Source organism: Copadichromis virginalis, linkage group LG6, assembly GCF_057382275.1.
Source record: "Copadichromis virginalis isolate Kocher_CV1m ecotype Utaka linkage group LG6, C_Virginalis_male_GT1.1, whole genome shotgun sequence".
Classification (NCBI taxonomy): Eukaryota; Metazoa; Chordata; class Actinopteri; order Cichliformes; family Cichlidae; genus Copadichromis; species Copadichromis virginalis.
In genome coordinates this window covers 10,821,930-10,839,414 of record NC_140623.1, presented here as the reverse complement: position 1 = coordinate 10,839,414, position 17,485 = coordinate 10,821,930, and the positions used below count along the sequence as shown (strand labels likewise).

Below are 17,485 nucleotides of genomic sequence, written 5' to 3'. Positions count from 1 at the left end.
GGCCGGAAGCATACGCCATCCCAGATCAGGAGGCTGAGACGGTCGCTGATGTATTAGTGGAGGGGATGTTCAGCCGCTTTGGAACAGCAGAGACCCTCCACAGTGACCAGGGGCGTAACTTTGAGTCCAAGGTATTTGCTGCCATGTGTGAACGCCTTGGGACTAAGAAAACCCGCACCACCCCACTTCACCCCCAAAGCGATGGGCTGGTGGAAAGGTTTAACAGGACGCTGGCCCAGCAGCTAGCCATCCTTACCTCAGAACACCAACGGGACTGGGATTACCATCTTCCCCTTACCCTCATGGCCTACAGGTCGGCAGTGCAGGACTCCACCCAATGTACGCCTGCCCTGCTCATGTTAGGGAGAGAGCTGAGAACTCCTGCAGAGTTGGCTTTTGGGAAACCCCCGGACGCGCCAGAGGCACCACCGGGCCGGGACTACGCAAGGAAGCTGCAGGACCGGCTGGATTCTGCACATTCCTACGCCCGAGAGCAGCTGGCGAAGGCAGGCCTGCGCCAAAAGAGGAATTACGACATCACCACTAAAGGGAGGCACTTCCGTGCTGGGGAGCTGGTGTGGGTCTACAGCCCAAAGAGGAAGAAGGGACGGTGTCCTAAACTGGATAGCAGCTGGGTGGGGCCTTGCAGCGTCCTAGAGCGAGTGGGGGAGGTTGTTTACAGGGTGCAGTTGCCTCCTAGGGGGAGGATAGTAGCGCTGCACAGAGACCGGATGGCCCCCTACAGAGGACAGTCCCTCCCCTCCTTTCCAGAGGGACGTGTACAGAGCGTCCATGACCCTGCTCAGAGGGGCCCCCGACCGGGGCTGCGTTCCCCCCCCTCGGACTCTTCACCCCAAAGCCCCGAAGCTCCGCGTCCTCCTCAGGGGCTCAGGAGGTCAAGGAGGGAACGTAGGCTACCGCCCCGCCTCAGAGACTGTGTCGTTCCCTCGGGGACGAGGAACTTATTGCTGGGGGGGGCAGTGTAACGATGGTTAAGTGTTACTGGACAGTGACATGTTGGTTTTCTCTGCACACTGTTGTTGTTCCTTTAAGATTCATGTTTGGTTGGGCTGCAGGAAGTAGTGAGGGTGGTGTACAGGAAGGGGTGGGGGGACCTGGTTGTTCTGTGTGTGTGCCAGACTGAAGAGAGGTGTAGTTCGAGAGCGCTTCCCCCTGAGTTAACAACCCGCTGGCTTATGTGCCGAATAAACGGACAAACTGAGACCCCAACCGTCTGGTTCTTGTGAACGTTACAATATATATATATATATATATATATATATATATATATATATATATATATATATAGTAGCTTTAAGGAGGGAAAAGTTCATAGCACCATATTAGAAACTGTGGATATGTTCTTGGAGGCTGTGTAACAGCCAGTGGTTTGTGCCTTTGATTTGAATGTCCTATTTGTTTTACAGTGACATTTGTTGTTCTCGATTACTCTCGTGCAGCACATCCACGGTTGTTGATGTCAGTGTGTGTTTTCATGCATCCTGCTGGCTGAAAGTATTAATGTTTATTTTACGTCCGTACTGTGCCTGCAGCTGTTGGCGTCAGTGTGCCTGCGTGTGTGTGAGTGTCTTCAGATATTTAAAGACCTTTTGTTTGTGGTTGCCTCCACTTCAGATTGAGAAAAACAGCAGCAGTACATTCCTTGGTGTGTGTGGTTGAGCTGGGAGCCGTTACACCCTGGTCCACTGTGGCTGATCTGGCACTTAAACTCAACATTAACCAAAGATTTAGACATAAAGTGGCTCCCTCTGTCCAGCTGAATGCATCGTGACCTCAAAGCTTTTTGTTTTCGTCTCTTTTGTTTTCAAAAATGAACACCCTTAACTGATGTGGTAGAGGTTTAGGGCTTTGAGTAGTTTGCCAGCCTTTTATTGCTGTTGTTTTTGTTTTATAACTTTGAACTTTTTACACATGAAAATGAGTTTTGTGGGTTCTGTTCTGTTTTCGGAGCAGGTCATAATCCCAGTGGAGGTGTGAGACTATTAGAAGTGGAGCAAAAATGAACCAACAGGTGATACAAATATAAATATAGTGCCAAACGACTATGTTGCAGCGTAGCACAGGTTAATCCCTCTCCTTAAAACTGTCAGGCCTCTCTGCATTTATAGAAACTAGCAAACGACCCTCACCCCGCTATAAAAGGGAGCTGGCAGTAACCCATCAATAACTTGGTGAAGTGAACACTTCATCGGTCAGGTACTAATAGTATCTCTTCATCATGGCACCTGTTAGTGGGTGGGATATATTAGGGAACAAGAGAACGTTTTGTCTTTAAAGTTGGTGAGTTAGAAGCAGAAAACTGGGCAAGCATGAGGATAACAGCTAGTTTGATGATGACCCAGTCTGTGATGGCTAGATGACTGGGTCATCTCCAAACCTGCAGCTTTCCCTGTCATGGAAACCGTATTCCCTGATGGCTGTGGCCTCTTTCAGCAGGATAATGCTGAACAAAACAAAGGTTCAGGAATCATTTGAGGATCACAACAAGTTTGAGGTGTTGACTTGGTGAAACTCCCCATATATCAACCTAGTTGTGGATCTGTGGGATGTGCTGGACAAACAATTCCAATGCATGGAGGCCCCACTTCAAAACGTCCACTACATATAGGATCTGCTGCTAGCGTCTTGGTGCAGATACCACAGCACACCTTCAGGGGTCCAGCGGAGTCTTCAGCAGGTCCGGGCTGTTTTGGCAGCAAAAAAGGGGGGCAACACAATATTAGGCAGGTGGTCATAATGTTATGTCTGATCAGAGCTCCCTATTTATTACATGTTATGATGCAATCATTTGCACATTTAAACTAAAGATGCCAAATAACCTGCATTGTTCCTTGAGCTCCAACCCTAAAGTGTTTACTCTGTCAAAATCTTTGTGATTTAAGACTTATAGTTAAAAGTAACCGGAACACTTTAAATGATAGATTTGTTAATGATCGTTGCAGAGGTGCACAAATGTTCAGTCTGCAGCACTTAGAATTTCTCATCATTAAAAGTTTGCTATTAAAATGTGTCCAGAGCCTCTAAAGTGATGCATCCTAATGAGATGTAATGATGTGTGTTGCAGTGCTGCCCTCTAGTGAGATGATGCAAGTCGCCGTAATTTATTAAACACACTTCCCATCAGCCAAACACCTTCAACCAAAGCCTCGAAGAACTCAGAGTTAAAATTTTAAAATTAATTTATTATATGTCTTTGTCATAGAAGTCATTACTTTTTGTTCATGGTTAACATAGTCATTCATATAGAGAACAAATGATTTTTTTTATTCATCATTTTCAGTTAATTTAAAAATTTACACTCTTCATTGTGACCCAGCAGAGGAGAAAAATATCTTTTTTTCCTCTCTCAAAAGTATGTTCTCTTGGTTGTTTTTTCCCCCCCTTTCTGAGGGGAAAAGCCCCTCTGCACTCTCTTCTTCCACATCCTCCATCTCCTGTTCTCTCCCTCGCTCTTCTTTTGGATGAATGGACGCAGAGGCGTGGGAACACCTGAACACACTGGAACGATGATGAACACGGGCAAAGGGGCCGATGTGCAGCGGGAGCCACGAAACAACGTACACCCTGCATCATCCCTCGCACGCATACAGTAAGACACGTAACTACACGCACGCACACACACACACTTTCCCCACAGACACCCATTAACTGTTCTAAAACAAAAAGATAAAAAGAAGAAACTAAATTTAAGCCCCAACAATGATATAAAAAATAAAACTATGTGAACATTTACAATCATCATCAGTGCTCGGGGACAGGAAGAGGCAGGGGCGGCAGTAATTCTGTAATTATATTACATACGTCCCAGGTGGTAAAGTCATATGATGCCACTGCACAACAAAGAAAAACCTTACAGTCTCTGCAAACATGTTTTGAGTTCTTAAACAATGCAATCATTTAGCAAAAGACTAATAATAATATTAAAAAAAAGAAACAAAACAAAAAAAACAAAACAAAGTGCTGAAACCCAGACATTTCACTGGGATCTTTCCAACAAAAACACCCCTCAAAAACATTTTCAGTATCCCTGTCATGTAGCGTTTTAAATTCCTTTCTTATTAACCAAACGCAGTCTGTGTAAACAGGGGAAAGCTAAATCTGGCACACTGGCAGGAGGTTGGTGAGCATCAGATGGGTATGGATGTGGCTGACTGCCCTGTTGATTAATTGGCTGCAGACATGACTCTGCCCCTGGGGACACGAGGCCGGGTGGCAACGCCGTGGTGAGTGCCAATCATCTGCTGACGCTCCACTGTAGATATGTGCACGTGTGTGTTGTGTATGCTAGCGTCATTTTTAAATTTTCACAAGGACAAGCTGGACGGCAGGTAGATGTGCTTTATGACAGGGATGAGCAGAAAACCTCTTAACGGTCACCGTGTGAGGCCAGGCCAATGAAAGCAGATGCAGATGTTACTTTGTTGATAACTTGTTGGATTAATGCTGTGTTAAGTTTTTAGGCCACTGACTGTATATAGAAGATGGATAGCCACATTTCTTCTGATGGCCAGCAGGGGGCGAACCATCTGGCAGCAAAAAGAATCATCTTTTAAATACAGTCTGTTTTTTTGAATAAAATCAATTTTTATAAAAACCCGTAAGCACTGATAATTGTTTTGTTTGAAAAAAGCATGTTCTGAAGCTGCTTATTGAAGCCATCGTGCCCCAAACACTGACTGAATCAATTACAGTGAAATCTGGCATTGATAAGCACAACAAAACAACCCTGTTTTACGATATACAGATTTCCTGACACGCTGACAATTACGTGTTTTATCTCAGAAGTACACAAACAGTTCACGCTCCCCCCCCCATGCATTTATTTGTGTGTATGCAAAAAAAACAAAACAAAACAAACCAAAAAAAAAAAAAACCCACCTAAAAGAAAAACACATCCCTCCAGTTAAGGTGCAATTCATAGTTTTGTAGGCAGAAGTAGTCTCTGTGTTTCAGCATGCAATTCAAAATAAAAAAAAAGCTATTTTTCCAAATATGTTTTGATCATTTTTGACATCTTTGTCTGTTTGAAGGAAAAAAAAAAAAAAGCAAAAAAAAAAAGCAAACACCACACACAAAGCAGGAAGGAAAGCATCAAATCAGCACCACACTGCTGTGTGACAGACACAGGAACACCAAACATGAGGAGATAAATGGCATTTGGGTTGTTCTTGGGTCAAGACTCTGGCCCAAACCGGTTCTGAGTGGCTGAGCAACGACAAAAATGCTTTTTGGTCACACAATGGCGAGCCTTCATAGCGATCGCATAAAAGCGAGGGCACAAACAGAGCGCCTACAGTAGTCTGACTGTCCGACCAGCAGAGGACTCGGACACAATCAGAGCACAGTAAGAATACAACAAAAAAACAGAGGCTGGACTGTGTGCGTCTCTGTGAGCATGTACGTAGACTGTGAGTGTGTGTGAATGAGTGCGAGTGTGTCGGTCCTACTATGGGAACATAAATCAACATAGTAAGGAAAAAAAGATTTAAACACACATACATGAATCAGGTGGTTATGTTGTGCTGTCACAAGGAAAGGATGATGTCATAAAATTTAAAAAAAGCCCAAAAAATAAACAATCCCAGAGAAAACAACAACAAAAAAAGATGGCCGCCACAGTGCGACATCCCCTTTATGGCATCAAAAGAGGTAAAAGATCTGTGAGGTTGAGAGGGAAGTTAATCTAGAATCTAGCAGTAGACTAAGACAGTGCTATTGAGAACACACACACACACACACACACACACACACACACACACACACACACACACACACACACACACAGCCTTTAAAAGACATTAAATATCAAGCTGCCAAGAGGATGAAATTACAAAAAAAAAAAAAGTACAAAAACAAAGTCAAATAGAAAAACAGAGACACTCGTCATCTCTGCATTTCTCAGATGTTCACAAAACCCCCGAAAACAATATAAGAACTTAAAAAGCAAAAACTCCACAAGGACAAACACACTGATTGACTTCACATGAAGGGGGAGGGGGGGGGGTGTTAATGTGGAAATGATGTGTCTGATTGTAAGGCTCTCTCTTTCCCTCGTTCTTGTTTTAGCGGCATACACCGCTACTCCACCAAAGCTCCCATGAGCGCCCTCGAGGTGAACTGCAGCCATTTTCAGTGTGGCAGCATTGCTGAAAAGCAAAGAGGCTCTTTTAAGACGGACTCCAGTTAAACCAAACCCGGAGTTATTTTTGTTGTAAACTCGGAATAAATAGTGCTTTTAATTTTAGTATTCTAGTCCCAGGTATTTAATTTATTTATTTCCAAAACCAGGCTGCGAGAAAAACCTCCCTGCGAGCAGCAAGCATAAACGCATAAACGCACTGACGAGGGGATGTCGTCGTACTTTTGGCCACAGAGTGTCGTCAATGGCACACAAACGCGTACGCGCCAACCTCCGCCTCAGTTTCTGACGGCGTTTGATCTGCAGCCAGGTGTCGGCCTGTCTGCTTGCCCGACTTTTCTCGCACGTACAGTATGTGTCACCGTGTCCATCTGTCTCCGCGGTGCTCCGCTGACTTTCATCTTTTTGATCTGCAGTGTCACAACATATGGACGCCTGGACTTGCCAACAATCTGTCCTGGAACACATTCACAAGTGTTATGACTCCTGACTTACAAGCATGTACACTCGCGCACCCGCACATACACACACCCAGACACGCTCACCTGTCCTATAAATTCCAGGCACATTCCTTTGATAAAGCCCGTTATGTTTACAGAGGTTGAATTTGCCAGCCAATTCCACTATTTCACATTCAACAGAGCTTCTAAACTGCTGGTTAATATGTTAATGTGCTTCTTTGTTGATGTGACATTGTGTGACAGAGCAATTTATTTTCTTTTACACCAGTCGGCTGCTCTGCTTAACTGCAGCGAGTGCGTCCACTCGATGAACTGTAAACAAAAAAAAGGGAGCTTTTACTTGACAGTGAATGCAACGTTTGAATGCTTTAAAGGACTCGTTCACTGAAATAGTCTTGCTTGCAACTAGTTTCCGTTGTCGTTGCGTGTGTGGGATATCGTAAAAATAGAGATTGCTGTTGATTCTCCATCAGAAATCAGTGCTTGCTCCAGCTAATCCACAGGACTCACTGTCAATAGTTGTCGTAAGGACCGGTTCTTTGGTATTTCCAAGCAAAACTGAAGTGACACTAATCTTTAAATGCTGTAAGCACCAAAAACGATACATGAAATCCCATTCACAGCTAATCCCGCATTAAGGGGGCGGCAGAAATCTCACGTCACCAAATGTGGGCAAATAAAACCATATTTAAAACACAGCATCGTCACATAGAAGTGGAAAAAGCTCCTTTTTTTCTTGTTTGAGTGAGCCGGCCATTTATTGGTTTGGATTACAAATTGGTGCATCACTGACAAATCAAAGCTAACTGCAGAAACACTGGGGTAGAGACTGGTTTCCCTGTAGCGCTTGTGGTTTAACACAGAGTTCTTTCCAATTAGCGACACATCGAAGTGCAGCTGCCAGAGTGAATCCGATTGCTCAGTTTGTGGAATGTGAACGCTTCCGTCTATTACATGGGGAGAATAATTATGTGTTTACAGCCGAGACGACAGCAGCTCGATGGCAGGCATGTTCCTCTCTCTACAGAGCACACGTGTTTCCATACATTCCATCCATGCTTCCCAGATTTGTGTAGGAGGCATTAATGAGACATGAATAAAGTTTGACTTAAAAAAAAAAAAAAAAAAAAGACCTCTCTAAAAGGAGCACTACTTTCCCCACTTACCCCTCCTCTCTTTCTGGCCTACTTCCTGCTAATGTTTCTCGGAAAACATCAATCGGTGGGGGCCACGGGCCTGGCGGGGGGCCAGAGCCATGATGGCATGTTAGCCCGTTCGGGCAGTCGGTCGGCTACTCTGTGAGCACAACAGCAGATGGGTGTGGGTGGTGCAGAAACACATCTGTGCACGATACACACGAAAGCCAAATGCTACAAAACATATGTGGATGATTAGCATACATGCACTGAAAAGAGGGCGGAGCCGACACGTTTACTCTGGCGATGTCACGGTAACAGGATCATCACCTCTCTTAACCCGGGCCTTGGAGATGTCTTTTAACAAGGTTGTGGTGTAAACTGGCAGCACTGAATGTGAAAGACATGAATATTTAACATGGAAGCAAAAAGAAGTCACAGAGGTGCGTTATGGGAAATGTAGGATCTGTAAGCTTGGAGGCTATCTCAACACCTCCAACAGCAGTCGTGTGTACGGGAAAGGAAGCGGTGGAAGTGCAGAGCACACACACACACACACACACACACACACACACACACACACCCTCAGCAAACAGCCCTGACAGCACTTACAGCCAATGTTCAGACTTCTCCAGTTCAAAACAGAGTTTTTCTCAGTGGTTATTTCCTGTCATTAATATCAATAACTGAAAGCAAAAAAAGAGATGACACCGAGCTCTTTCCTACTAATAACCCCAAAGCGGACTGAACAGTGCTGCGGTGTTACTGCAGGTTATTTGTTGTCAGACTGCCAAAAAACAAAAACCTGATCAGAGTAAAATTCAAACTTTTTATCTTTGGTAAAACGCCCGTCACAGATATTGAAAATGTTCACATTCTTAAGGTCAGGCGAGATTGGGAGTTATAGATCGGCTATTCCAAAAATAATAACGTAAGCGCACAACATCCAAGGCAGGAAAAGGGCAGCCTGTGGGCCAAAAACAAGCTAACAACAATGGAAAAGAAAAAACAAATGGCAAGGATCCAGTTCTCTCATTTATAGAAAAGGAAAAAAAAGAAAAACTGAGGGAGGGGTTGAGGGTTAAAAACTTTAGAGCCGAAATAAACAAGTGTGACACATAAATTTATCATTAAGGCTTTTAAGTGTGGCTGCTTTGAGTGGAAAGGTGAGTGCTGACTGGGCTTCATCTCATCTAATCCAAGCCAGTGAACTGGACCTCCACTGTATTTATATTGGAGGTTTCTGTGGGAACATTTTTAAATGTCATTTCCAGAGAAATAAGCTTGCTGTGCAGTTATTTAACTAACCAAGTAACAACTATGTCTGAAAAGATGGCTTCAAAAGCACACTACGTCAAAGGCTGAGGCCACAATGGCTGTGCCCGTTCTTTTATACGAGTCTGCACTTCAACTACAGCCGCTGTTACTGCTTTAAAGGCTTTACGTTTGACGGTGTCTAAAAAAACCCAAGAGAAAGCAACAGGCCAGAGCTGTCCAAAAACATAAGTGCCTCAGTGCTTTAATGCCTGCTGAGTGGTCACAATCAAGTGTCCTTGAGCAAGAAAGACACCCCTATTTGGCACTCCTGCCAGCCTCTTTAAAAATCACCGCAAGTCCCGGGAGGCAGCGTGGACAACACACGAGCCAGTCAGCCTCATCTTCACTTAAACTGTCACTGCTTTATAGATTTGTCTTTTTACGGGGAGGATGAGGCGCTCCCTTCATTTGGAATGGTTTTTATTTCATCGCCATGATGACTCCCTCTCCCTCATCAAAGTGGAAAAACCGAAGCCGTTCCGTCAAGCGTATTACCTCCCTCCTCCGCACTCATCCAATGAGTCCGTCACTGGGAACAGCAGCGGAAGGATTATTTCCAAAATGTCTCTTTCTGGATTCAAGTCTCCATTCATCAAGCTTCGACTTTGTATACTGGGAAAAACCCACTGCTGCTGCTTCTTCGTTTCTTTGTCTTTTTTATATATTTTCCTGTTTCTGCTCAGTCTGAAATATGTTTCCCTTCTTGGTTCTTCTCTGGCTTGTACTTACAAAAAACACAAACTGATTAATTTAGGGACATTTCTGCCTCTCATGCAAACTGGCATACTTTGATGAACCAGGGAAAACACAAAAGATATAAAAGAAAACCCACGGGTGTGTGCTGGGTAATGGTGAGTGTGTGTGTGTGTGACACTGTGCCCAGCTCTGCAGCGCTGTGACATTTAGTGATAAGGATTGAGTGATGAGAGGCTCTGCATTTTTCTTTCTTACTCACGTCTGGTTCTGCATGAGGAATTAAGGGGAAAACTGCATGCGCATTCCCTCACCTGTTATTACACTGGCCGGCCGGCCATCTTGGCCGGTGACCTCAGCCTGTTGTAGATCTCAGGAGCGTGTCGTGGCGACCTAAGTGATAACAGTTCAACAGGCCAAGCGAGGTAAACCTGACTCGTCTTTCAGCAGTCCACACATCCTTATCTGTCAGCCGACACGCAGATATGCAAGATGTGCAAAGTGATTGCAGCAGTGAGTCTTCCTATGAGTGCAGTCTGAGGCCCTGAAATCAGAGGCTGGCAGGTTTTGTTTGTTTAAAGTGAGTCACATTAGAAACTTTAGTCAGCTCTAGTCTCAAATGAAAACATCAGTCAGTGCTTTTTGCAAGAAGACTGAAGAAAATGAGAGCTTTAGTACAAAAATGTGACACCTCATTCATTACTTGACCTAGAGTCGTACCATGAGTATGTTACCCACGTTCTATTTAAAAAATAAATAAAAATAAATAAATCTCATTTTGAGACAAAGGGCGTTGAATCTCGCATTATCGTCGCTTCCTCTCCCATCAAATCCTGCTTAAAGCTCTTTTTCTCGCCGCAGCCCCTCTGGGTTTGGATCAGGATTTGGCTCCCAGCATCAAAACCAAAACCCTAACAGATGCCGGCACAGACCGCGCTGCCATCGAGGCAGCGACACGGGCCCTGACACAACTGTCGGCGGCCTGCTGGCTAATCTAATTTTCCCCACCAAGTGGTCTCCCAGCTCTGAGAAGGGAACCAATTTATGGAAATAAGTCCCCAAAAACATATTAATGGCATTGGAACTGTAAGGGAAGAGCAGCGTTTTAATGATTGAGGAGTTTGGAGGTGAAAATAATGGGGACAAAAAGCATTTGAGGCATTCGATGCATGGCTGTGTCAGCGTCTGATGAAATTAAAGCTACAAAATAATGTTTGATATGATCTCAGGCGGCGTCAGCGACAGGCGGTGTTTACTACAAGAAAAGTGGTTTTTATACCTCTAGAGGTCTTAACCTCGAAAGAAGCCAGAAGCTAAAGTAAAGCCCAGACAGGTTTGAAGAGTAGATGGTGGATATGGTCAATCTGCAGTTAAAACAAAAATCAATGTGCTCATAATTTCTTGATCGCTGCTCGTCTGCCCGGCGCACATCTTTAACTGCTCCGCAGCACGGTAAATATTCCAGCTACGACTTCCACGCCCTCAACAAGAACTAATCCTTGTCCCACTGGGCTACCCATGTACTCATACCAAGGCTCTACATCATCATCAACTTCTGCCAGACAACTTGGGCGGATGGGTGGGTGTCTGTGTCTGTGTGTGTTGGGGTGGGGGTGATCTAGGCATCCATTCCACATCGACAGCTGTTTACGACAGAAAGAAGGCAAGAGGCATGAGCGCTCCTGCCTAAATGTTTATGATGATAATCATCTGTAGGGCATCAGAAAAGGCATCGCCATGGCAACTGCTGCCCCAAAACAAAGGGAAAGAAACGAGGCAGAGAGAAGATAAACAGACCCCTGTTATTGAAATGGTGCGTTCCTGTGAGGATAACAGAAAACACACAGAATAGATAGGATCCACAGTGTGTGTGTGTGTGTGTGTGTGTGTGTGTGTGTGTGTGTTGGAGGATGACTTGGGAGATTTTGCAAAATAGAGAAAGCTGAAAACACAGACTTGAGGAGGGGGAGGAAAAAAAATCAGGATAAGTGAAAGAAAAAGACGATCTGTGATTGGCAGCTGAGCAGAAAGCTGAGTATCTAACCGAAGGGACTCAACGTCGGGGTCGACCTCATCCGAATGCTGCAGCTCCTTGCCTGATATGAACCCACCCACTCGTCTTAACAACACCCATCCCCATTTCCTCTTTTCCACATAGTTTCCAAGGAAACAAAGTTATCTGAGGCGCTAGATGGAGAGAGAAAGAGAGGGAGAGAGAGAGATGAAAAACTGAAGGGTGATATTCTTCCAGCTGCTATCGGACTGGACGAACAATAATGGCAGTAACTGCCGTAGATGCCATAGACGGGGCATGATTTATTCAGAGCTGCCTGTAAGCTCTGGGAAACGCACTCTCTTGCTCGCTCGCTCGCTCTCTCACACACACACACACACACACACCTCACTCATTATACTCCCCTCACACTCTCTCCTGCCTTCTCTCTCAGGTTCTCATCCCAGTTTCATCCTCCTTTCCTGTTCCCATCAGTTTCTTTCTTCCTTTCCATTTTCTCAAAATATGATACAAATAAAAACCCCATATAGCCCACCCCCAATCCCGCGCTTCCTTTTTCAAGCACACACAGACAACTCTAAGGCGCATGTAGATGAACGTGAGCATCTGTATGAGCTGAAACATCTCTACTGAGTCATTCCCTTTCATTTGGCTGTCGGTGCTCCAGTGAGAGGGGGGGGGGGGGGGTTTCTGTAATGTCCTACCGACACTCGGGAGCAATGAAAGTATCTGAGCAGGAGTTTATGTCTGGAAGGAGGTCACCAAATATGACAGGAAGACATCTGGAGGTGGAGAGTGAAGTGGGAACATCGGTCAATCTGTAAACTTCAGTAAACACAGACAAAACCAAAACGGTCCTTCCCTTCAGAGTTTGTCAGATCCATGGAGGGGCCTGCCGGCGATAGACCCCTGGCTTTTTCTTGCTGCCATTTTCTCTCAGAGAACAGGCGCGTCGAATCGGTGGGTGACAAAAGGAAGGACGGGTGACAAATAGAGAGATAGCGCGGGGCCTCCCGGAAAAGGGGAGGAATGAGGAAATCTAAGATTCAGTGGTTATTATCCTCTCATCTCAAAGCTCCCTCTCAAAATCCATGGATGTGATTCAGTGTTCCCTTTTTTCTGACCCCAATGTAATGACTTTAAAGAGCAGCATCAGTGCTGCCTGGTGGAGATACATTTAGTTTCACTCCAATGAGAGAAGCAGTTCATCAGTATCGTTCCACCCCCCAAAATCACTTGGGCCCTACGAGCGTTGTGTTTTTTTTTTTTCACATATGTTTTTCATTTAAATTTTTTTGGCCACCTGACACCTAGCCTTCATTCGCTCTGGACTCTTTTCTGTAAGGGTTTTCCAAGAGGTAGCGATACCTGTCGTAGTTCTCCAGCATGTACTTGGGGGCGTACATGTGCTCTTTGGGGTCCACTGGGGGATACTCCTGCAGCGAGCCGTCAAACCAGCCGCCAGTCCGGATGAGATCGCGGATGTAGTTGAGGTCGCGTTTGTCCTCGTAGTCGCCCCACCGCGGGAAGTCTCCGTTCTGCGCCGACACCAGCTTAAAGTAGATCCCCTCGGGTGTGAAGCACCAGGAGCAGTGCCACCCTGCGAAGTGGAACGGGCTTCCCACCGACCACTGCACCAGGATGTGGCCGGTGTCATTCTCGTATTTGCGGAAACCCGGCATAGTGTAATATTCGCGACGACGCAGTTTGATGCCGTCGCCATCGTACACGTCGTGCAGCATCCTCAACGTGCAGCCCGACACCACCTCCAGAGACCCGAACTGCTTCCAGAAAAAGCCATACAACGACTGCACACACAGAGAAAAGAGTACAGGAGAATTGCAAGAAGAATGAGATACTGTTACCACATTTATTCTTCCCTTAATCTTACATGGTGAAAAAAAAAGATCTTAATTTCACGTAACAAACTGGCTGCTTGTAGAAAACACACGAAAGCTGAGATACTTCTGTTACCTTGCGCATGTGGATGGCGAAAGGCTCTGTCCACCCGTCGAACAGCTTGAGGAAAAGTAGTCCTTCGTGTGCTGGGATTTCGTCGGCATCGTTGATGACGAAAACATCGTCTGATCGCGCACCGACCACCCTGGACATGCCATTGCGCGTCAGGAAGGTACGCAGGTAGTCATCGGCGATCCAGCCATCCTGCCGACCCCCATCCGGAAAGTGGTTGAGGAACACGTACAGGATCTTGTGACGTATGTAGTCATAGGTACCGTTTAGAAGGAGCCGCAGGAAACTGAGGGAGGGATTACAAAAATGTAATTACGTGGATTCTTTGATCCAAACGAAAATTAACAGGATTTTTTTTTTAAGCTCAGCATTTTAAGTAACACAGTTGCATTTAGATTAATTTTACCTACTGTTCCAGGCAGCCATTGCTTTCCTTTACTGACATGTAGCAGACATAAGTTAGCAAGAGCGTAGATTCTTCTTGTCAAAGTAAGGCTGCCACTTGCAATTTTAGCTTTCCTAAACTTCGAACACTGAGAATTTTCAGTTTCAATAACACCTACTTACACTTTCTACATTTTGAGCTAGCAAGTGCACACCAAAGTTAGCTTGACTATTAGCAGTTACCCGTTAGCCACATTAGCCAATCTGCTATTATAAGGGTAGCTATTATTAGCTATGGCTAATATTAATAAGGCTAACAATGTCGGTAATGTTATTAACAAGAGCAGCAAAAGTTACAAGACATGTCCGTCTGTGACGTTAGGATTGTGTTAAAGGGTAACACAAATGCTTATCATTTAGAATTATTAATAATTATTCAACAATTAGTCCCCCTGTGAAAATTTCCCTTTTAAAACTATTATTGAACTGAGAAGTGAATAGCAGTTTTAAATTTCTTGATGATACTTCTTACTCCAGTTCTTGACACTTGAAACACTATTTTAAATTTGTATATCCATCTCCTGTTTTTGTGATTGAAAACCGTTATTCTCTACTCTAAACAGATGGGTTTTTTTAGTGTGATGCTTTCTCCAGTGACAGCTAAAGAGTTTTCACGGTTTGTAAATTGTAAGGTTGTCCTCCGTTTTAGATTTTACAAGCTATGAACATTAAAAATAAATATGCTACAGCTAAAAAAAACAAAAAAACAAAAAGACAGTTTTTCAGTTTCTAATAATGACTCTGGTCTTTTTTCTGAAATAATTTGATCTCTACAGAAACTTAGTATGCTGTCTTGGGAAGATTTGGACAAAAACTTTAAATTTCATAGGGGTACTAATCATTTGTGTATTAGCATGTTGCTGACACAGTCTACAGTTGTGCCGAGTTTCCCCATCTCTGAGTGGCATTAGGTGACTGTGCCAAGAAACAAAATTAATGAAGGAAACTGATTCACTGCATTTATTACACGATGCCTTCTGGTGGGAAACACACCAACAGAACTGCAGTATCATGCATCCATAATGTGACGTTCCCTGTAATGGATTTCACAAATTTAAAAGGCTTATAATTATAATTTTTTGCCCCTCTGAAAAACTAAAAAATTGCAAACCAATATCGCATTAAACGGTCAACAAAATACATTCCAGCTGTGGCCCATTTATAAAAGGTTGTCAAAATGTGGCAGAAGAGATAAAGAAACAGTTCAGAAAGGCACTTGTTTGACAAATGGCACCTTTCAGCAGAGAAAAGCTGTTCTCCTCACGCCAAACTGTCCAGAAGAACAACTCAATTAACCTGTTGATATGCATAGCGAAAGACGGTGATCGCAGAACATAGCCGCTTTCATGCAGTGTCACATCCGATGATTGAACACACCGATCTCTCCCTTCAAGGCTACACGCAGAGTCAATCATGCTGCTCTTGTCATAATCTGCTGTAAAATTTGCCCTCGAGGCGTTTCATGTCGTCGCCACAGGAAGCTAACTGTAATTGTTATTCCGCACGCGGATACTCGAGGAGCACGAGTAGGGTTGGCTGGCTGTAAACAAAGAGGGTAAGCTGCAAACAATAACGACTCATTGAAACGGCGCCGTCACAACTTGGATAAAGGAGAAAAAAAAGGGGGAAGTATGTGTGTGTGTGTTTGTAACCAAGCAGCTGGGAGAAAAAAAAAAAAAAATGAGCACAAATGGAGCTTCTATTGTTTAGCAGTGTGTCCTCATGTGAGCTCATTTATCATTATAAAGACATAAAGATGACATAACATGGCCTTTATAACATATACACACTGTTCTTGTGACTTAATCCAGTTTAAAGTTTGCCGAGTTTGCACTTTATTTCACAATGCGTACTGTCGGGCACTACAGAGTCATAAACTGAAGGCCACAGAGGACTACACATCTCACACAAATACACCTTGACCGCGGGGGGTTGGGCGGTTTTTATAATCCCTTCACATGCACCTGTCCAAAAAACAACTTTGAATCATACCTGAGAGGCCGTTTCTCTCCGTAGGCGGTGAAGTTCGATTCGCACACGAGGAACAAATCCACGGCCTCTGAGAGCTCATGAAAGCGTGCGTGCAGCAGATCAAACTCGTGGTTGACGTTGATGGCGTTGATCACCCTCCGCGGGGTTTCTCTGGGCGTCAGCCGCTCCTTAGTTGGCAGATTGGAGTGGTACACCATTGTGGGAACCCCGCAGTAAGGTCCGTGCCACCCAGGCCGACAAACGCACTTGACCAGCCGCTTCCCGTTGCCCTTGGCCCGAGCTTTGACCTTTGGCACAATGGTGGGCTGCTGCTGGAGCTCCAGAGGTTTCCGTTGCCCGGCAGCAACAGCCCGACCAACTGCTCCGTTAGCCGCAGACCCCCCTGATTTTCCATAGTACTCTTTAGGAGTAGCTACCTCTGTCCCCTGCCTGAAGCAAAGGGCTCCAGCTTTGGTGCGCACAAAGTAAGGGGTTTTGTCATCTTGAAGCTGGAAAGTGCGAGTATGGAGGTCTCCCATGGATTCTATGGGATCCCTGAAATGATGCTCTTTTCTTGCTGGTTCCTGTGGAGGGTCTAGCCTATCGGGCGGTGCAGGGTGGGCGGGATTCCACCGCTTTAAGCGGTCCTCAGCTCTAATCTGGATAAAAGAGAGTAACGGGAAACAGTTACACAACTCTGCCTTGAAATAAAAACACCAGCTTTACTCATTATACTCTTCACTGTAAGATTCACATTAAAGCGAAATTGTATTTAACAAACACGACAAACCCGTGTCCTGTCAGGTACAAGCAGGAGACTAATTAGTTTCTTCTAATTTTGGTGGTTACGCAAATTGTGTAGTGCGGTGTATTTCAGGTTTTCCTGCCTGATTTACACCCAGTCTGTCCATTTTGGCAACCAAAAAAGATCCACAGTGATAGTGAGTCCGAATTACATGCTCTCCATAGCATCTAGGAAAACTCAAAGACTAATATGAGTCATTCTTTTTTGACAGCACCATTTGTGTCCAGGTGCCTGGGAACAGCAGGTACAATTTAAACTTCAGAGACCCAAGTCTTAAAGTCTAAACACAACGGTTAGCCAATATAAATTAGGGCAAATTAATATTAATGTTTAGCATTGAATTCTTTTTACTGTTTCTTGCAGTAAATCACTGCATGAACACTAAATATTCCCTCCTTATTACAAAACAAATGGATTTGGTGATGTTGAGCATGCATTTGGTAGCTGTTCACCTGAACTCTCGTTATGAAGAATGCCATGAGTGACAGCAAAAAACATGGTTAAGAAAAAACC

General features: G+C 44.6%; 1 protein-coding gene across 2 annotated transcripts in view; it reads right to left on the bottom strand.

The window, feature by feature from the left end:
- Positions 1-3,182: 3,182 nt before the first annotated feature.
- The window catches only part of mgat3b (beta-1,4-mannosyl-glycoprotein 4-beta-N-acetylglucosaminyltransferase b), a 56,760-nt gene continuing 42,457 nt past the window's right edge, over positions 3,183-17,485 (bottom strand). For both annotated transcript variants that reach the window (XM_085458594.1, XM_085458593.1), the window contains exons 3-5: positions 16,189-16,826; positions 13,756-14,038; positions 3,183-13,589 (exon numbers count right to left, since the gene is read on the bottom strand). In XM_085458594.1, the coding sequence (XP_085314720.1) occupies positions 13,092-13,589; positions 13,756-14,038; positions 16,189-16,826 (1,419 nt within the window). In that variant the 3' untranslated portion in view covers positions 3,183-13,091. The remainder of the gene's footprint in view (positions 13,590-13,755; positions 14,039-16,188; positions 16,827-17,485) is intronic.